Source organism: Amblyomma maculatum, chromosome 3 (genome assembly GCF_055883805.1).
Source record: "Amblyomma maculatum isolate TAMU_Amacu chromosome 3, ASM5588380v1, whole genome shotgun sequence".
NCBI lineage: Eukaryota > Metazoa > Arthropoda > Arachnida > Ixodida > Ixodidae > Amblyomma > Amblyomma maculatum.
In genome coordinates this window covers 219,045,509-219,067,754 of record NC_139346.1, presented here as the reverse complement: position 1 = coordinate 219,067,754, position 22,246 = coordinate 219,045,509, and the positions used below count along the sequence as shown (strand labels likewise).

Sequence of the window (22,246 nt, the reverse complement as noted above, 5' to 3'; positions counted from 1 at the left end):
TTTGTAAAAGACTATATCACAACACAGAGGTAAATGCAATACTCTGAATAAAAGCGAAGGTATGGTAGGATTACACACAGAAAGAACACAGGACACAGGTACATCAACAAAGAATGGGCAAAGCTACCCACCTCTTTATACTTTTCTATTCGTAGCTGCTGCAAACAACGTGGAGAGAAAAATAGAGCATTGTGTGTACAGCATTCAACAATTTTTCTTTCAACAGCAGTTACCTCGAAGGTAACAAGTCACCAGACCCAAGAAAATATGGGCAGCCCAGAAATGCAAGACCACAATGCTGCACAAATACTCAAAGCATTTGTAATACTGCCCAGCACTAACAGAAGAAATAAGCTGCAATGCGGTTTGCAAATTCTTATGTTTCTCTAGGCCAGGCCTTCTGCATCCGTGCTTGTGCTGCAGAAATTTTCCTGCTTCCAGGAACCGGAGTGTCTCTGTGCAACACTCATGTGCCTTAAATCACCAAAGAATGTGGGCTATCAACAGAGCGGTTTATGTGTTCGATTTTGGACAATAAATATATTGTCTAAAACTACTGGTCATTTGGAAAAATGTGAGATGTGGAACTTCTGGTGGTGCTTTAAAACAGGAAGAAAAGCAGTTCAATGAAAACAACCATTATGCGTACAACAAGCCTAGCAAGCACCAAAGGCCTTTCTGTATAGCAGAAAACAATGTGATAGCGACCAACTTGCTACCACAGCACTTTGCAACAGGAAAGGGCTCAACTGAGTCCAAGGTAGGTGAAAGTGGGCCATTACTAAAAAAAAAAGTGGAGAATAGGATTTTCGTCAGTGCCTTTGCCTTAAATCCAAATACTGGTAACAAAAAAAAAAAATGCCTTCAGAAAAAGACACACTGTCAAAAAGTACTGCTGCTACCTTGCAGTGCCAGTGTATGATTAGAAAAACTCATTTGAATTTAAATGCACGCATATGAGGTTGGTACAGATTCCACTGGTGAAGTACAACAGCATATTATGTTTCTCATTTCAAGAAAATATACAGAACCAGAAATTTTCTTTCCAAGCAAAGAATAAAAAATTCAGTAGCTTAAAAAACTTGTTATAAAACTTCACACTACATAAATTACATGAAAACACATAGAAGCCAACAAGGAACCTTTCTGTCACAAACAATACAAAGCTGTTCTGCCTACAGTGAATGTGCTATAATCAAGTCAAAACTTGCAGCAACAAGGCCTTCACACAGCTTTTAACACAGCCCCGCACACCATTGTAACGCCCTCCTTTCTCCCATGTCAACTACTCCCTCAAATGCCTTACCTATATCACAAACTTATTTCATTGGAAAATAAGGGAGAGGGTGGAGAAATCCAACGGTTCACAACGAGCACAAGGACAGGCGGGCAACTTGTACAACAAACACTAAAGAGACTCATCAGCATCACACCCAAGGAGGAAAACAAAAAGGTGTAAGTGCCTTCCACGAAAGCTATGTACACTGCATCAAGATGAATGTAGGGGCAAAAAAAATATTAAAAAATAAGGATCCTTGCAGAGGAATAGGTGCAAAATGGAAACAGGGAGAGATGCAGCATATCCGGATAGCTACAAGACTATACGCCTTCTCTGTGCAGGTCTCTGCAGCAGCACACAACTTCAGGACATGATGTAATCTTCCTCCATGAGAGGATCATCGTTCTCCAGATAGTCCTGCGCTCTCGCTTCCGCTTCCACTTCAGCATCCCCTGTTAACAGGCAGATCGTTGACGTTCATCAGATTCTTTGTTCTAGCAATTTTTCTGAAGAAACATGGGCTGAGCAAAGCAAAGTAAGAATCAAAAGATTCCACTGTGGCAACACCACTTCTCAACATGAGTTTTAAATGCTTAGACCTGCTTCCTGTGTGAAAAACCCTAATTTAAATACCAAATGCACTATAATCACTCGAATGTATCTGTTTCTTCTTTTTATTCCATCAGAAACAGAAAGCTTGGCACTGTTATTCAGCGCAAAAACGTGCTTTCCATGCATTTTTATCTCAGTACCTAGCACACTTTGCGGTCAGCGCGTAAGATGAGGACTCACTTAAACTCTACCGAGAGCGGCCACCGAAATTCGTGAGCCATGAGTTTTGTCTTCAAGATGAGGCCTAAGTAAGTGTACTGTGCAGTAATGTTGCAGCAGGGCTTTGTGTTTAAGTTCACATTGTAACATCTGATAAACTTATTAGTGGCTTCTATGAAAAAAAAAATGCTTGAAACCCTCCCATTATGAAAACAAGCCGCAGCAAAGCCATTTTTAAAGGTACTTTTGTTCTATACTTGTACACAATTTCCAACACACCGTGGCCTCATTCACAGAGTTACATTTGCATATTTATTTTTTTTCAGTTTCATGACCGCAAAGTTAACCTTTGCATTAAAATTGCGATTACATTATAAGCATTTTCAAAAAATGTCTTCCCCAAGCCCTAACCAAAACTATGAGTTTATCTGGGCAATTATGATGATTATCATCATCATCATCAGCCAGACTATACCCACCGTGGGGCAAAGGCCTCTCCCTATTTCCTCCAATTAAGCCGATCCTGTGCTAGCAGCCTCCACTTAGCCCCTACGAACTTCTCAACCTCATCCACCTAATTTTCTGCCACCCCCTGCTATGCCTTCCTTCCCTTGGAATCCAATTGGTTACTCTTAGAGACCATCGGTTATCCTCTATTTGCACTACACGTTCCGCCCATGCCCATTTCTTCTTCCATATCAAACAGCGCGAAAAAGGTGGGAACTAAGGAAGGACGACACAGGACGAGCGCTGACTCTCAACTAAAACTTTATTCACCATGGTAGACTACTTACACGCATGGGCAAAAGGAATCACCGAATATGGAAGGCGGGGTTTAAGGTTTAAAGGAGCAAAAAAAAAAAAAAACGAATATGAAAAGTGTGTGAAAAGTAGGTCACCAGTTTGTCATCATCTGTCTCGATATGGAGCCTCAATGTCTGTTAGAAAAATGTTGGCTTTGCTGATAAACGTGTCTTGATGTTTTGTGATGTAAAATGATTCAACTACCTCTCGTGTTGTCTTATTGATGTGGCGATACAATATTTTTGTTGATCCAAACAAAGGTGAGCACCCCTTGCATGCGAGACAGTGGGCTGCAACGCGTGAATTCTTCTCTGTTACGGACGTTGTTTCTGTGCTCTTGAAGGAATGTGTTGAGACATCGTCCTGTTTGTCCTATGTAGTTGGCACCGCAGTAGAGGTCAAACTGATACACGATACCTTCGGTGCATTCAATATGGGCTTCTTCATGGCGTGTAGTGCAGCTGTTACAACCACCACTGTTTGGAGCTTGGAGCTTACGATGCATGAATGGGCATATGCGTGCTAATCTCATCGAAGCATATAGAAACACATCTATCTGATATCGCTTTGCCGCATTCTTCAGACCATGCGAGAGGCGAATTTACGGGATGACTGCAAATTTCTTCTTATTCCTGTTTTGCCGGATATGGAGCGTCTGTGTTAGTTTCCCTTTTTTAACCAGTTCTCCGGAGGTGCGTGCTAACAGTTGTTGTGGGTAGCCTGCTTCCCTAGAATGTCATTAACTTGGATGATTTCCTTGACCCACTCTTTACACTTCCTATCTCTTAACATTACACCTATCATTTTACAACCACAATGTGTTAAAACAATGTTAAAATCCACTCACTTCATCTTGCGCTTTGTGTTCCAAACTTAGAGAAAAATTACATTAAAACCTCTGTAAAGAAGATTGGGATGGAGCGCATTTGGCAAGCACTCGCAGATTATGACTAGCAGCTTACCGGTATCGCTCAAGAGGAAAGTATACAACAGTTGCATCTTGCCTGTATTCACCTATGGGGCTGAAACGTGGATGCTAACCAAGAGAGTTCTACTTAAGTTGAGGACAACCCAGAGGGCTATGGAACGAAAAATGGTAGGGATAACAGAGAAATAACTCAAGTTACCGACATTCTAGTAGAAATTAAGAAGAAGAAAGGGACATGGGCAGGACATGTAGTGCGAAGAGAGGATAACCGATGGTCGCTGAGGGTAACAAACTGGATTCCAAAGGAAGGAAAGCGTAGCAGGGGGCGGCAGAAAGTTAGGTGGGCGGATGAGATTAAGAAGTTCGCAGGGGTCAAGTGGATGCAGCTAGCACAGAACCGGGTTAAGTGGAGAAATATGGGAGAGGCCTTCGCCCTGCAGTGGGTAAAATCAGGCTGATGATGATGATGATGATGAAAGAAGAAGATGAGTTTGTGCTCGAGCCGAGCGGAGATTTGCAGCCACTCCTTTGTCCGCCCCGCCCTTTTGACCGTGTTGGCATTAATTTATACAAGCCCCTCGCATACACGGCATCTGGAAAAGAGCCGAAAAGTGGGCAAGCCGCTCTCAGTGCATGAAAGCCAACATAATGCTGTGCACTAGTGACAGACTTTTTTTTTTTTAGTTTCTTCACGCAAGCTCTTTCATGGCTTTGCAGGTATCAGTGTCTATATATGACTGCAATGAAGGCTGCTCAGTGTTCCCTGGCTTCATGTCGATTCAATGTGGCAGAATTCTGTGCCCGTGGATGCCGAGCAACAAAGCCCTAATTTGCATAGTGACGGTTGCATCATGTACAGGCGTGACCACTTCCATCTTTAACGCCACTAACACTGCTCAGAGTGGCTGGATGGGATGGATGGAATATAGGAGCATCCCCTTTGAAACGGGGTGGTAGCAGTTGCTATCATGCTCATTTTTTCCCTCTATATCTTTACTGTTTTAGATTGGTTAACTATACCATCATTCTATTTACTGAATTTTTCTTTCTACATTACTAACATTATGTCACTTCTCTGCTTTTAAGCCACCAATCTTCCAGTCGTTTTTTGCTAGTTTCCACCGCCGGTTTATTCACCCAGCCACTGGTATTTCTAAACCCCAGAGCTTCAGGAAGAGTGACTGCGCCTACATCGACTTCCGGTTGGATACCATTACGTTCGAATATATTACGGTTAGTAAATTTTACCTTCTGTGTTTTTCACCTGTTGCTCAACGCTCTTTATTTCTCCGTCCTTGTGACTAGCATACTTACTAGTTAGTTTCCTAGTTCTTTTTCTCCATTGTGAGTCAATGCGTTTTAGGCATAGGCATTTCAATACTTTAGCTGCCCACCTGTTACTGTCCAATTTCCTCAAGCGTTCCTCAGATATTTTATTCTGAGCTTCCCGTACTTCGAAAGATGCTCAGCCGATATCTCTCTGTACTGCCTCATTTGTGGTTTTGCCGTGGGCACCTAGTGCTAATCGTCTGACGCCTCTCTAATTTATTTCTAATGTTGACTGTATTTCTGCTATTAGGCACAAAACTGCACTTTCGAAAGTAAGCCCAGGCACCATAATTCCTTTCCAAATACCCCTCAACACCTGATACCTGTTTTATCCCCACAATGCCCTATGCTTTATTATCCCCTCATTTCTTTGCCATTTTGCCCTAAGTGATTGCTCATGTTTTTCAATGTATGCCAATCCTTCGTTTACCCATGTCCCGAGATATTTATATTCTGCCACTCTAGGTATTTCATGGCCTTGCATTTTAAGACCCTGATCAGTTGAGCTGTTGAAAAACATCAGACCAAACTTAACTGCGCTAGAACTGAAGCCTAGAGCAGCCCCTTCGTCTCTGCAATACTTAACCAGAGTTTGCAATTCTTCTAGACTTTCTGCTAGCAGCACAATATCGTCTGCATACATTAAACCGGGGAGGCGCTGCTCTACCGCCATTCCGCCTAATCTATATGAAAGGTTAAAACCTAGGTTACTTTCTTGTATCCTCCGGTCCATATTTATCATATAAAGCATGAACAGCAGCTGTGATAGAGAACAACCTTGTCTTAATCCTTTGCATACCTTGACAGCTTCCGTACTTCTTATCCCTTCCCATGTAAATTCTACTTTGTTATCATGGTATATTTCCTGTAGGAACTAAGTTATCTCAAAACCTATACCTTCTTCTTTTAATATGTTCCACAGTAGTTCCCTGTTTACATTGTCATACGTGTCGTTTATGTCCAGGAAGGCCAAATAATCAAAGGTCTATTTTCCATTCTAGATACAGTCGAACCCGGATATATCGAACTCAAAGGGGATCGCGAAATAGTTTGATATATCGATAATTCGACATACAGAAATGGCTTGTGACGGCACTTACGATGCGAAAAAACGATACCGTATTTGTAAAGTAATCAACCCACTCACATAATGAACCCACCCTCCACTTTTGAATCCGAGAACTTGGAAAAAGAAAAAGCATTAAAGTGCCACTGTCCAGGGAAGAACCTTTTAGGCGAAGGAGCCCAGTGTTTCGATCAGGTACCGGAGATAGTCTGTGCAAAATGCTACAGTGACACGTGCGCCGCAAAGGAATGAAAATACAAATCAAAGCTCTCTCATGCTCTCCTTCGGGAAGCCAGCTTCCCCGTTCCCTGCGCTGGCCCGTCGAGCCGCAGCAATGACGTATTTCCAGAAAACGACGTCCATTGGTCCGTCTCGCTGTCTGAGGTTGAAGGATGGGTGTCTACCGCTCGCTGCACGCTTTTCCCTCACCACGGCCCGACTGAATCCAGAAACGCGCGCTCCCTCGGCATTTTTTTTTTTTTTTCCGTGCAGGCGGAGTGCCCCACCCCAACTCCCGCCAAGCGCAGAGAAGGAAGGGGAATTTGTCTTGCGGAGGCTAGACGACAGGGTAGGAGAGTGAAAAACCTTTGCGAGAGAACGGAAGGAGAGAAACACAACAGAATCGGGTGATTGGGGTGGCTGTAACTGCGTTGTTAGCTACTCTTCTGTCCCTCTCGCTGCTCGAGCCACTGCGGCAGCTCAAAACAAGGTTTCTGTGTCGCCGCGGCAGAAATCGCGAGCATTTCGCTTGCATGTCATAGCGCGCGTCACTCCGTTTCGGTCGTCTCATCCACAACTCATTTCTTGGCAGCGTGCCAAGATGCTACACAGCAATAACGTCAGAGCGCGTTTATCTTTTGATAGCTCCAGCAGTAACGGGGAGCGAACTTGGCAGAGTGCCCGTGATGGCTTGATTGCACAAGCCTGGTTCGATTTATCACGCCGCGCTTGGGGCGGGCGTCATGATCGCAGCAGCTGACCGCGTGCTTTCATTGATTCATACATGCAAAGATAAACGACTCCCGCCACAAAACAAAAAAAAAAAAACCTGCCGCTTTTTAATGTTCACAGCCGCCATATCTTATGCTACGCCGCGCGTACAGCACAGCGATAAGAATGAATGACTCTCGCAAAAAGAAAAAAAATAGAGGGAGAGAGAGATCTGCCGCTTCTTAACGTCTGCAGGCACCATAGCCACGTCAGCCGCCGCGCACAGAGGGTTCCCAACACACGCTGGAGAAAGCGTCCGACGCCTGTCTGAAAACGGGCTAAGCTGGCTTGGCGCATGCGTAGCGCGTGCTGAAGGAGAGAGATAGCTCGGCAAAAGAATAGGCTTGCAAACGTCATGTGCTGGCGAGCGGAAAACGATAACTGTGGATGCACGCGCCTTTGGGGATTGGGAGCGGCACTGCCCAGGCCAGCCGTCGCTGAACTGTCCCCTCTCATTCCTTCCGTGCCTACTACTTCCAGTATTTCGCTACCTAATGTAAACTGCTGTTCCTTCCCGAGGCTGTTGAACATTATCTTAGTCTTCTGCATATTGATTTTCAAGCCTACCTTTCTACTTTTCCTGTCTAGGTAATCAATCATTATTTGTAGTTCATCTCCCGAGTTGCTTAGCAAGGCAATGTCATCAGCAAATCGCAGATTACTGAGGTATTCTCCATCTACCCTTATCCCTAACTGCTCCCATTCCAAGTCTCTGAATACTTCCTCTAAGCAAGCTGTGAATAGTACTGGGGAGATTGTGTCTCCTTGCCTAACACCTTTCATTATGGGAATTTCCTTACTTTTTCCTTTTTTCCCGACTTCTTAGTAGCTGCTTCTAAATAACTCTGTCGGTTCGGATCCGCCTGACCTACTTTGCTTATGCCTTCCATGCCAGTGCTGGTCCCAGCCATGTGGCCCACACTGGAATGTCCATCCTCGTTGTTTCCAAGGGCAAAGTCGACCATTTCTTTTTTCCATTTGAGGAAGCTGTCCCAGTAGTTTCTGATTTTCTGTCCTTAATAAACCTACTTCATTTTCTAAAGCTCCACATGAGACACTAAACTGCCCTTTTCTAGTTCAAATCTATCTAGGTGCGCACTCAGCACGCAACACCGGAACAAAAAGTCCTTGCCTTGCGCTTCCTCTACCGAGTGCTCCACAGTGCTCCGCAGAGCGCTCTGCAGAGCGCCTCTCGCGTGTGCCTGTGGAACTATGGCGCTCAGGCGCAATGGCAGCTGTAGGTGGGGCCTGAACCACGTCTTCTGCTAGAGCGCGGCGGCTCCGCCTAGAGCACTGTGGCTCCGCTGAAAGAGCCGAATAGCGCCTGCTCTGCGTGGAAGTTACCCTCGTTCTTGCTATCACACAAATCGTGAGTTGAGCAGAGTTGATGACTACACCTGGCTCTGTGTAGCATGCGACATAGCGGTGGCTGCTGCAAGTCGTGTTTTATTTTACAGTCAAACCTCGATATGACGAACACACATGTAACGAATTACTGAATATATCGAACTCTTCTGAAATATTTTTGTCAAACATGTATTTTTACTTTCCCATAGCGAACGCGGTTCGGCATAAAATGAATATTACGAACTTCGCGACGCCAAGCACTACCTCACTTTAATAACAGGAGGCAGACTTCGTCGCACTACATGTGTGTTGTGCTGCGCAGCAAATGTTCAGGACTACCTCGCAGGCGCTGACAGCGCCACAGATGCCACAATGGCATTGGGAGTTGACAGCCAAAGAAATCCATGGCCTCCGAAATCACCCCTGCGCACCTGTTTGTGCGCGCGGAGGTGATCTCGGAGGCCATGAGAAATCGTTCGCATTTCACAATCGCTGACAGCGCCGCTTCAGCAGCGGCGGCAGCGGCGCGATTGAATGTTGCTTTTGCCTTTTTGGTTCTTGCGTCTTTCGAGTTTTTTGGTTTTAGTGTTAGCAGCGGCGTCGCGGCGTGGCCGTCATAGTGTTCCGGCGGAGGCTACGTTGGTCGTCGTGTCGAGTGAGGTGCGCGGGTGTGCGTAGTGCTGTGATGGCAGTGAATGTGAAAAAAAGAATAGCACTGACATTAAAGACCAAGCCCAAGATAAAATCAGGGCCTTCAAGGCAGTTTACAAGAGGAGACTGATTTACACTCTTCTCGTGAAGCTTCTTATGAAGCAGGACTTGAAGATCGACTTGCTGGGAGCATTGAAGCGGCATGGGAAAGCGTAAAAGGCAAAACGATTGCCAACTGCTTTCAGCACGCAGGTTTTGTTCCAGCAGAGGCCCGTGCATCAAGTGACGATGGGGACGATCCCGACGAAGCAGAAGCAGAGCTCCGCCAGCTCGATGAGCCTGGAACGATTTTTCGTGTTTTGTTGGTGACATGCCCACAACAATGACTGTAGAGGACTTTGTAGGCGGCGACATCGCGGCGACCACGGCTGTACTGACGGACGCCGAAATTGCTGAGCAAGTTTCTGAACATCTCGCAGATGAAGCTCAGGCTGACCCTGCAGACGATGAGAACATTCCGACTTCACATGAAGCGCTTGCTGCATTGGATTTACTGCGCCGCCATTGCAGTGCTATTGAGAGCAGTGGGTTTGCCCTTGTAGAGTGTTTGCAAACTGTGGAACAGGGCGTGATACGGAACATGATGAACACAAAAAAGCAGGCCACGATAACGCAGTTCTTTGCACGTAAATAAATGGACGTGACCCAAGTAGGCACCCTCCGAGTTGCTGTGCCTTCTCTGGTTGAATTTCGCTGCTCTTGAGCGTATTTTCTAAGAAATGTTATATTACGAATTATGGTTAGAGCAAACTATTTTCCGATTTTTTAACAGTTCGTTATAACGAGGTTTCATTGCATTTTTTTCATTGCATCGCGCAAGTAACGGCTCTCTGGGTAAAAGTTGTCTTCTATGTGAGTCAAGGCTGCGTGGTGTTCGGCACTACCTCAAATTAGCTGCTCAGCCGCCTCATGCCGAGCAGCCAGAATATTCTCTTGACTCTCACAATTTTTTTGTGTTGATGAGCAGTCATTTGTGAGCTGACGAGCTGGAAGTTTTACGCCGCAAAGCGTGTGGTATTTGAGTTGTGATATTGCACCTTTGCAGATAGATTCTCCCTTCTTTAATAGCCTGAATACAAACGAAAGTGAGGATTTAGCAGATTCCAGAGAACATGTTTAATTAAAGACGTTCAGGTCTTGCCAGGACCGCGGCCTTTCTGCGCAATGAAATTTGCCTGGCGTATACACCGCCCAAAATGCTGCTCATTGCTAATTTTGTCTCTTTGAGCACTTCATGTAAAATTACAAGAAAACATTTTACAGTTGAACCTCGATATAACGAAGTCCTACTTGCAGCCGAAAATTTCGTTACATCGCAAATTTTGTTACGTCGAAGTTCCCATGTTTCAGCTGTCAAAATAAAGTATAACTGGTTCGTGGAGCACTGCTAGTTGATGGGAACTTGTAAAACACTTATGGAGGAAATGCGCAAGAAAATCTAGTAATAGTAGCGCTAACAAGGGCACTGGGTGTTTTTTTCTATGTCAGGAGCATAATGAGTGATAGCAAACACCGCGACGGCATCATATTTCTCCGTGTGCACATAGCAAAGAATGAACGCAGCGCCTAGTACTCAAAGCTGCCATAAGATGTTGCCACTGGTATCATCATTAACCATTTGCAGGCGGGGACGCATCAATGGGGAAAAAAATAAGAAAAATATGTTCGCATCGCTCACGCCGGCGCGGCTACTGGCTCGTTCTTGCTGACGGTGGGATTGCGCTCGCGACGAAGCGCTTTGCGAATGCTTATGTGATGGTTAAGTGAACGGTTTCTATCAGTGCTTAATTACGTCGCTTTGCTTGCTCTGCACTTTATTTTATTCACTGTATGCGACCAGGGCACGTTTTTATTTTATTTTTCTTTCGCCGCTCGACCGTTTTAACGGTACGGTCACACTAGCTCTATCAGTTTGTCAACACTGGACTTCTTTTTTCTACGAGGACATCGCACGCAAAAAAAAACAACGAAAAAACGGATGCTGCAAGGAAATTCGGTTTACTAACTCAATGGTCGTGTTATTCATGGAATTACGAGACTGTTTCATGAATGCAAAAAATGTTTATTGGAACTTTATGGAGTATGTGCAGTCGATCCAGTTCATGTGGCAGCAAAGAACTCCATCAACTTCAACTGACGCTTTTTAATAAGCGTCGGCGTTAAAAGGAGCTCGTATGTAGACAGGGCTACCAAGGCCTGCTCATGGGAATGCGCGCCCGCGTGCGCACGCAGAACATCCAGCGCATCCATGACTTGCGTCGGTGTAGGCGTGCTGCTCGCAACATGGGCGTCTTGGTCAGAGTCGTCATCCTCCATTCCCGTGTCGGTGACACTCTGAATTATAGCGGCATCATCCAATTCTTTGCCACAGGACGGACTTCTAGGGTGTGTGCAAAACTGCATCACTGTGGATAATGATGAATTGGCTTTTATTAATGCGTGCGGTATATAGGTTGCTAGTTTCTTGGAGCTGTTATTCTTTTACCTTAGTTCCACTTTTGTCTGTTGGCAAGGCAGCATATACAGTAAAAGCTCATTAATTCAACTCCCGTTAATTTGGAAAATCGAATAATTCGACCTTCGCGCCTGGTCCCCAGAATTATGTATAGGAGTCTATGGGACGAAACTCTCGTTAATTCGGACGGATTTGACCGCACAACGGATAATTCGGACAACTTCGGGCAGCTACCGAGGCTCGAAAACGAAAATAAGACGAACGCGGCGCAATAGCGATACCCAAAAGCAGCATCGCCATGGACATCAATTAATCAACTTTGCTCGACTTGTGGCTGGATGGGCGCTTTTTCTTGTTTTTTCACGAGTCGACGTTACTGGCGGTGCCATTTTGTCGTTTTGCTGCTGTCAGTGCACTACGCTGTTGTATTGAAGACTGCTCGCTTTAGTGTGGCTCATTGCTTCTCTGTTGTGTGCTGGTATCACCGCACTCGCCCCCGATGGCAACACCGGCGAAACGGCCGAAGAGCTACGAGGCCAAGGACTTGGCTACCAAAGTGGAAATTTTGCGGGCCCTTAAGAACAGGCTCTCCCGACAAGATCCAATGAAAAAATATGGCATTAAAAGGAGTACTTTAAGCACATATGTAAAAAATGAAGAACAGATTCTTCAGGCGTTCGAAAGCGAGAAGTTCCAAGCGTCAAGAAAGCGTCTGCGAACAGCAGCTCATCCGGAGTTGGAAGAAGCCTTGCTTCGGTGGGTGGTGAACTCGCGTGATGCAAACCTCCCATTGAGTGGACCCCTCATCATGGCGCAGGTCGAGAGGTTTGCACTGATGATGCATATCGATGGATTCAAAGCATCAGAAGGGTGGTGTGCGCGCTTTAGAGACAGACATGGTCTCGTTTTCAAGACTGTGTGCGGCGAAAGAGGTGCCGTCAACGAAGATGTTGCCAACAACTGGAAGAACGCTCAGCTGCTGGAACATATCGCAGCATATGATCCAAATGACATTTTTAATGCTGATGAAACAGCACTTTTCTTTAAGGCATTGCCTGACAAGACTGTGACAATGAAAAGAGATCCCTGCATCGGAGGAAAAAGGAGTAAAGAACGAGTCACCGTTCTTTTAGCCGCAAACATGACAGGGACAGAGCGCTTGCCGCTTGTCGTCATTGGAAAGGCACAAAAGCCATGATGCTTTAAGAACGTGCCTGCTCTTCCGGTGGAGTACCGGGCTAATAAAAAGGCCTGGATGACATCGGAAATTTTTCGCGGCTGGACACAAAAGTTAGACCGACAGTTGTCCCCGAAGAACCGCAAGGTGTTAATTGTCCTTGACAACTGTAGTGCGCATAACAGTGCCACTGGACTGAACAACATTGAAGTTGTTTTTTTGCAGCCCAACAGTACATCGGCCCTCCAACCGATGGACCAAGGTATAATTCAGTATGTGAAGACTAAATACCGCAGGCGCGTGCTGGAACGCATGCTACTGTGCAATGTAGTCGGTAAGCAGTACGACGTGGATCTTCTGAGCGCGGTTAACATTCTTGCCTACGTTTGGAAGAACACGCCTACGCACGTCATCGCTAACTGTTTTCGACACAGTGGCTTCGTTTTGCCTGAGCCCTGCAATGACAGTGGCAGAAGTGTCGCCAGACGACAATGCAGATGACTGCCCGGATTTCGGAGGTGAGCTGCCGGATGCGGTTACACTCGCCGATTACATCAGCATTGATGACGGCGTTGCTACAGCCGGCTCTCTAACTGAGGAAGAAATTGTCCGGGACGTACTGCACGGCGAAAATTCGGAGGAGGAAGAGGGGCTACGAGAGGAGCAGCCTCGGCCCCCCTCGCACTGTGAAGGAAGCAGCAGAGGCCCTCGTTGTGTTAGAGGAATTTTGTTGGGGCACTGCAGATGGCATGCGTGCTGCTGAGCACCTGGAAGGACTGAGGAAAATAGTATCCGTGCGGGTTTCTGCGGGAAAGCAGACAAGCATCCATGATTACTTTAAGTAATAAAGGTATGCTGAGATAAAATCGTGCATGTTTGTTTTTTTTGTTCTCTCGATAATTCGGAAATTCGGTTAATTCGGACATATCTTACGGTCCCTAGAAGTCCGAATTAACGAGCTTTTACTGTACATTCAGACGTAAGGGGTATGCATTGGGTCGCAGATCACTCCTGTGCTCGGCAACATTTTTCTGTCTAAAGTTGACACCGCATTGAAGCCAGGTTTGGATGCCTTCGGTATAGTAGCGTTTCGCTACATTGATGACTACCTAATTTTCTTGGATAAGGATGGTTTTGATAGGTTGGTGGAAGATGTGTTACCAATGTTCAAAGAGCAAGGTCAGGGCCTTTTACGTATGAGCTTCCTAAAGATCAACATATACAGTTTCTGGATTTGGACCTGTGCTTTGGAGACAGCCCCAGGTCAGGGAAGTCTCTGCTTAGCTTTGAATCGGACCACTCGAGGTTGGTAAAGGATGGGTTGGCGGTCGCATGCATCAAGTCCGCATTACGTAAATCTTGCCATCACCGTGTTGAAGATGCATTTTCACAATCAATTTCAAAGTTGTTGGCGGCAGACTTTCCAACTGCCCATCTTGCTCGCCTGTCAGAACGTGTTTTAACACGTTCGAGGAAGAGTAAAACGGGGCAGGTTGATGTTGGTGTGGCGACGCGGCGAAAGAAGGTGGCTGCCATATCTTTCCTCCATGGCGTTTCGCACAGACTCAAGAAACTTGCGGCAAGGTACGACGTTGACATTGTACAGTAGAATCTCGATGATACGATTACGGCTGGTACGAATTTCGGGATGATACGAATTTTAAGAATGCTTTGAACGGACTACATTGTATAGAATACTTTAAGATCCGGGTTGATACGAAGAGTTTCTGAACCTGCCGCGGTTGATACGAACGTGCAAACCAGTCGTGCATGCGAGCGGGCCGGCGCGGCTGGCCTCAAGAGGGTAACATAACCAACGCGGCCGCCGCTAACTCCCCCCCCCCCCCCCACTTCCCCCCGCCGCGAATGATAGGAACGAACGTTGTACAAACGCACAAAGCCACCGAGCAGCTCAGCGCAAGAGCTCACAGGGGGAGAGGGTACCCACCGCGGCCGCTGCCTCTCCTCTCCAACGCCTCTCACCCCACTAGCCACCCTACTCCCCCCTCCCTTTCGTAGCAAACCGACGAGCACTAGACAAGGACGGCCAAGGCGAAGCACGTGCCCAGTCGTGTATGTCACTCATTTGCTGGCAGCTCATTGGTCTATCGAAAAGTTGTCTCGCCGGCTGTTCCCAGGAGGACTGTGACGCTGGCTGCTGCTACAGTAGTTCTCCGGTTCTCCGTTCACCGCTTCTTTCTGTCGTTCGCTGTGACGTGAACTGCCCAAACGTTAGAAAGACGCAAGCGTTCCCTGCTGCCGAAATGTCGCGGAAGCGTAAAGCCCTTTCTTTTAAGGAAAAGCTTGAAGTGCTGAAGAGGGTTGACGAAAACCCTAAGAAGAAGAGTGTCGACTTAGCAAAAGAGCTAGGGTTGGCACCGTCAACACTCTGCACCATTGTTGGGTAGCGAGATGTCATCTTGAAGAATGTGCAGCACTTCGGTGCGAACGTGAAGCAGGCTAAAACAGCGACCCATGTCAAGCTGGAAGAGGTTCTGCTGACTTGGTTCCGCGAAGTGACAGCGGCCGGCGTCAACGTGGACAGCAAGGTGCTACGTGAAAAAGCCGACACCGCCGCGCTTTCGCTTGGAATTGAAAATTTCCAAGCGTCTGGGGGATGGCTGCACCGGTTTAAGGAGCGGCACGGTCTTGTCTGCCGGGTCGTCTCAGGTGAAGGCAAGAAAGTGGATCAGTCAGCTGTAGATGAGTGGCTGAACACGCTGCCGGCGCTGATTTCGGAGTACGCGCCACGTGACATATTTAATGCCGACGAGGCGGGCCTCTTTTTCAACCTTCAACTAGAAAGAAGTTTGTGCGTAAAAGGCCAGGCATGCCAGGGCGGCCAGAAAAGCAAGGAGAGAGTAACAGTACTCTTTTGCTGCAACTCGGATGGATCCGAGAAACTCCAGCTTACCGTCATCGGTAAGTCGAAGAAACCGAGGTGTTTCCGATCGGCGGAGCGTTTGCCTGTCTTTTACAAAGGCAACCGAAAGACGTGGATGACTGGAGATTTTTTCCGCGAGTTCTTGACAAGCCTTGATCGGAAAATGGCATCAAGAAACCGGAAAATTTTGCTTTTCGTGGACCAGTGCTCTGCCCACCCAAAGGAAATGACATTCAATAACGTGAAAGTCAGGTTCCTGCCGGCAAACACTACCAGCCATCTTCAGCCACTGGACGCTGGGATAATTAGAAATGTGAAACATCATTTCAAAGGACTTCTAGTGAGGCGTCTGCTGGCAAAAATTGACCGTAAAGAAGCAAACTTGCGGATCAGTCTCTTAGATGCTTTGCACTTTCTAGCCATGTCGTGGGATAGTGTAACTTCAGACACAATCTCGAACTGTTTTAGAAGTGCGGATTTGCCATCGGACTTGCTGCGGCTTCGGCAGGAGATTGTCAAGAGACAGACGAAGACCTCACGATTGATGGCTGGGACAATCTGGAAACTGAAGCTTTGGTTCGGGACTTCGTTACCGCGGACGACAACGTCGCGACCTGTGGGCTGAGGTCTATTGAAGACTTGGTCAATGAAGCGAATGATTGCGAAAGTGAGCCTGACAGCGATGGTGACGCTGATGACGAGTGTGATCAGCCACCGTCAAAGGCAGATACTCTTCCCGCTTTGGACGTTCTGCGCCGCACCGTAAGTGCCAGCAGCGTGAGCGACGAAACCGCGGCACGGTTTTATGCCTTTCAGGCGAAGCTTGTCCGCGACATCAAGAGCAAAAAAGTGCAGACAAGCATTACGGACTTTTTCGGCCGCAAGTAGTTCGCCATAATAAACTTTGGTTCATTTTCAATTCATTCCCATGTGGATGTTGACTTGTTTTGAATCATACGAATTCGGGATGATACGAATATTTTGCGTGCTCCCTTGCAATTCGTATCATCGAGATTCTACTGTATTTACAGCGAAAAACAAGATAGGAGGCTTGTGCGCCAGAGTTAGAAAGAGGACCGACAATGTAGCTCGTGGTAGTTTTCGTTGTACAGTGTCACATAAGAAAAGGTTCATCACCTGCAGAAAGAATGCGGTTTATCGCATTCCGCTCAATTGTGGCCAGTGCTACTACAGGCAGACAGGCAAATGTCTAAATGTGCGCCTGACGGAGCACTCTGATTCTCTGGGAGAGAAGGCAAATTCTAATCTGGCGCTACATGTGCAATCCCGGGAGTGTAAATCAGAGGATGAGCTGTCTCTTTGTACGCCTGATTTCAGTATATGGGTGTAGTTTACAGCAATGGTAAACAATTCTGTCGAGAGTTGGTTGAGGCATATTACATTGCTAAGGCTGAGGACAAGTGTGTGGCTGAGGCATCGGTTAGCCTTCATTGTAAAGAATTCCTCTTTTAGAAAAGTCGTTAGTTAGGCCTTGACTTTGAATTGACTTTGAATTTTATTCTTCTTCATCTTCTTCTCAATTTCCAGGCATTTCACCGGTTGGGTTGCGCGCGTGCTTTTCGGAAGAAGTCTTCGTTGTTTTCTTTCGCTCAGTAAACATTCAGTTGCTAGTCCAGCCTTGTCCTGTCCTCTTCTTCCCTGTGTCTCATCCTTTGGCTGATTAAATATGAACTTCAGTCGTTTAGTGATTTCATTATCTTAAGGTGCGCATTATCAGCAGCATAAACACGGCAGTACTGCTTCGTAATTTTGCAACCAGGCGCAGAAATAAGCCTGTTCATCGGTTATGCTTCATGTCCTTTTCAGCTAAACTCTTCAACGCAATGCTGATACCGCATTTTTTTCCTGTGAAATATTCGCAGCATAGTTGGCTTGGCTTCGGGCGCAATAGGCTCATCGTGTGGCCTCGAGTTAGATGCAGTTTTTTTCTCTTGACTTACTCGTTGTTTCAAATGTTGTAAGTGAACGATATCAGCTGCGCTGTTGTGACCACACGCGCTTCGTCGTCTACTTTTAACAGTAATATGAAGTTTCTTTTTTTGTTGAAAAATGCGAAAGAATTAGTCAGTGCTTTTTGCGCATGAGTACTTTCTCTCGAACACGAGAAGCAGCAGCCACTGCTGCCTCACATGCTGCCCAGAGTCAGGCGCAGCCATGAGCTCTGCTCGACTTGCGATTTCCGTGCAGATAGCAAGAGCAGCTTCACTGCAAAACAGGCCAGGTTCGGCTCGTTTAGCGGAGCCGCCGCGCTTTAGCAGGCAACGCAGTCTAGGCCACACCTACAGCTGTCACTGTGCCTGCGCACTATAGTTCACCAGGCGGCCAAAAGTGGCGCTCCACGGAGCGCTAGCTGTTCCGAGCAGTTAGAGGTGTTAAAGATGGAAGTGGTCGTGCCTGTACTTACATTTACAATAAACCAGTGTTCATTACAAGTGGAACCGTTACAAGTGAGGTTGGCGGTAACTGGTACTGTCAACATTATTTTCAGAATGTAAGTCATCATCATGGTGTTATACATACCATCATAGCCATCCGGCTCTCCATACCAGTCATCATCACCATGATAACCTGCAAGACGACAGAGGTAAATTACAGCCACAACATAGTGAAGGTAGTGCCTTCCTTGCTTACAATGTTCAATTCTGCTAACAATGTACAAGACCAACAAAACCTTTAAGCTGCAGTATCACACCAGGCTCATGATAACATCTTGCTGCTTTGAGAGGCACGCAAAATAATGGAGCAGCTATACTTACTGCAGCTACACGAGATCATAACACGGAAAAAACATGGTTGAGGCTTAAGCTTGTAAAGCTACTGTCTATGTGGCAACCTAGGTATTAAAACTCATGCACAGTGGAGATGCTGGCTCACCCACCATAAAAACAAAAACAATCTGCTGAGCTTTTCCAACGAACCCGATTCAGACGCACAGGTGTTCACTGTTTAGTGAGACAAAGAAGTCAGTAGCTAAAAATAATTTTGCGATCGCAACTCTGCAAATGAAGAACAATGTCATTTTTGAGCCGTTCCCAGCAAGCCAGTTACCACTCCCTTGCCAGCTGCATGGACAAAATACATAACACATCCTCCCTGGTTGCAATAATTCATGAAAGCAATCTGAATGCTGGTGAAAAGCACAGTTAGCTGTCTCGGCAAGCACTCCCGCTTCAAAAAATGGCTGCCAGTGACAGAGGAGACGCAGATGTTGTTTCTCTTATTAGAAACTGTTCAGAAGCAAAGGCAAAAGCTAAAGAAGAGAGAAAGTTTCAGTGCAGCAAATGTGATGAAGTGCTGTGAATGATTCCTTCGAGCAGACATTGCCAGATTTTTCTCTGCTGAACTGCCTGCGAAAACTCTGAAGTGAACAATACAAATTGCTGTGCTGGCTTGTACTAACCCTGCTCATTCTTGATTGCCAGCATGTAGCTGGTAAAGCTCTACCATGCACCATATAAATGCAGCCACAGATCTGCTTTCATGCACAGTATGAGTCATTCATTTTTTTCATCCCTAAGAAAGTTTGTAAACCCAAAATTTGGGTAAGAAGTTGCTTGATATAACAAAAATGCACAGAGCAAGAAAGGCAGGAAACCAAAAAAGAGAAGTGGAAGATTACTCACACATGCGTTCCAGCCTGTCTGGCCGATAATGTTCCAAGCAAAAGTTACGAATGTCTACCTTCAACCTTCCTTCCTGTTCCAGAGAAACCTTTTCTCGTTGAACGGACGTTCCTGAAAAGAAACAAGACATACTGTTTCTCTCAATCACCGATTTGATAGCCCTCAAACTGTTCTTCAATATTTCAGATTTAGAAGCCCATTGTATAGGTTGGGCAGTTATGATGTACTCTGCAAATTGTCAGTCACATGCATCTCAAGCGGTAGCCGCGGAGAGTAACTAAGGCCATCTGCCGAAACCACTGTCACGGCTGGCCGGTCATAAACCATGTCATGCTGTACATGGATAGGTTCTTGCTTTTCTTTTCTTTTTTTTTTTACTTTTACTGTGAGTGGAACTAGATACAATTTTTATAACATTGACAGCCTTATTTTAAACTCACTTTAACCCTTTTAATGTTTGCCAAAGTTGGCACGTGCAATAAATTCCAACAAAATTTTGCACATTTCTTTTGATGAAAGCACCGTCATTATTCCAGAAACTGTGCTATGTTTGCACATGTTTCGAACACAGTAAGTAAAAGAGTGAAACGGTGAAGAGAATTTCTTTTCCCCCCAGTGTGAGCATGGCATGGTGGGTCATCACATTTGCCCCACTGCTGGATCTAACTGCTGCAGGCCATCATGGTGCAGAATGCAGACTCTCACCGTGAGAATTTCTGGTACTGTTTTTGATAGCCAACGGTACAATAGCAGATATAGTCTTCAACTGAGAATTTGGATCCCAGACTCTTCAGATATATACTCGATTATTTTAAATTCTTCATGCCACCATGACGCACACCATAAAGGAAATTTATAAGAGCACCTGAAATTTCATACACACTCCTTGATTTTCCATTGCAACTCCATCCTTGATTTTCCAGGCTTCACTCCCATTTTCCCCAGTACCATCACCAATGTGCAAACCCGCCATATAATGTGTAAAATAAAAGCTTGACGATTCAGACTTCAATTTCAGACTTATCAAACAACATGGTATTCAAGCTATAAAAGGGAGTCTCTTAAATGGCTGACATCCTCCATGGGTTGACACATTGCACGTGGTTGTGAGCTCGTACCCTTCCTGAACGATCTACATTGCACATACTAAATGAGTACAAGTCTGTATCGAGTGCTTCCATTCTGGACACACAAAGAGCAACAAAGCAGCAAAGTATGTGGTAGGTGTGTAGATTTACAGAGGCATCAAAGAGAAGAAAATGATGGTACGTTTAAAGCAAGGACAAAAACCCCATATACAGCTAATCAGGGTTATATGAACTGGCCAAACACCAATTGTGAAGAAGGCTTGAGTACGGAAGGCATCTCTAAGATAACTCTTCAAAGTTGGAGGGACACCTAAGATCCGCCTTTAAGGGTAAGACACAATAGTGGTAATGGCTCCAACTTGCGAAGTCTCCTTGTGGATCCTTGTCCGTGTACAAAACTTTGCTAGTCGCACAATCTGTAAATCCCTTAATTTCTTCACTTATATCTCACACACACACTATCATACAGTCATATACTGTGAGCGGCCACCAGATATACCATAATTACTTGCATAATGCTCGCACTTTATTTTTCGGAAAATTGATGCTAAGATGGGGGCACGGTGCGATAATTATGCGGGAAAAATTTGGAGCAAATGTTCTGGAGCGCTAAAAGCAAATTTAAATAGGTGCGAATCGGGATTCTTAGGTCAGCTATTGTAAATATAACCATAACATTACTTTCAAGCAGAACTTACACTTGTTATAAAGGTACAGGGTCGCAAAAAGCACAAATTGCTAAAGCACTTTATTTACCGCACGCAGCCTCATCATCACTCCCCGCGTTCCGTGGTATAATGCTCACAGCAGACCATACAGTTATACTCTCGATCAGAGACTTCATCCAAGTCCGTATCGACACTGCAATCACTGTCTCCAGTAGCGCATCTACGCAGAACTCGTTGACGCCAAAGTGCCTGCTAGCAGCGCGGTTGCTATGCTGTAGCCCATACCAGAAAGGTTTCAGCTTAAAAGCAGCTGCATAACTTGCATACTGCCCCACCACGATGTGGCACCAAGAACACGGTAGACGGTGGAACAAAGCAAGTAACACGGGCGGAACGAAGGAACAATGACAACGAGACGCGGAGACACCTCGCAAAATGGCGCCTATGAGCATCATGAAGGTTAAAAAAAAAAGAAGACGAGCATAACCAATGATGATGATGATATACCCGAGCACGCTATCGCCGCCTGGTAGCACGTGCACACAACGAGGCCAGTTAGGTTCAGTAGCGCTCCAAAAATGGCGCTTGTTACTACTAGCAGACGACTCTCGCGGTGGTAATATTGGTGGTGCGATGACTATGTGAGGAAAAAAAATTTCAATTTTTGACGGCCAATGTTGGAGGTGCGAGCATTACGCGAGTAAATATGGTAAATATAAAGCTCCACTTAAAACCAAGCCGCACAAAGGTACCTGCGCAACCTAGGTGTCTTACTCAGAATACAAGGGTTCTGAAAGACTGACTCTGATTCCACCCTCCAGTTTGAAAGGAGACCCCATTTGGCAGCTCCTGCCAAATCAGCCATGTCAAGTGGTCCCGTGACGTCAGGCAACCTTACATCCAGTCCATACCAGCCATGTTAGGAACCAGCTGCCCCTTGCCAGAGCCATGACCATAATTTTTCGCTCGCCACATCGACGCTTGAATTTTCTGGGGAATGTGACCTTTCATGCAACTGCGATAAAACACACTGTAGTCTTGGATGCCCTAGTGCGACAATGTCAAAACCGGCCTAGAAAGAATGTGCAGCTCTCCGAGCTTCTGT

General features: G+C 45.9%; 1 protein-coding gene across 2 annotated transcripts in view; it reads right to left on the bottom strand.

Annotated features, from left to right (window-relative positions):
* Window positions 1-101: 101 nt before the first annotated feature.
* LOC146197737 (putative RNA-binding protein EEED8.10) overlaps window positions 102-22,246 on the bottom strand; it is a 135,373-nt gene continuing 113,228 nt past the window's right edge. Inside the window, exons 18-20 of one of the 2 annotated variants that reach the window (XM_084599649.1) lie at window positions 19,386-19,496; window positions 18,283-18,330; window positions 102-1,731 (exon numbers count right to left, since the gene is read on the bottom strand). In XM_084599649.1, the coding sequence (XP_084455775.1) occupies window positions 1,643-1,731; window positions 18,283-18,330; window positions 19,386-19,496 (248 nt within the window). In that variant the 3' untranslated portion in view covers window positions 102-1,642. Of the gene's footprint in view, window positions 1,732-11,289; window positions 11,631-18,282; window positions 18,331-19,385; window positions 19,497-22,246 lie in introns of those variants that run through there. The other variant, XM_084599648.1, reaches the window with a different exon arrangement.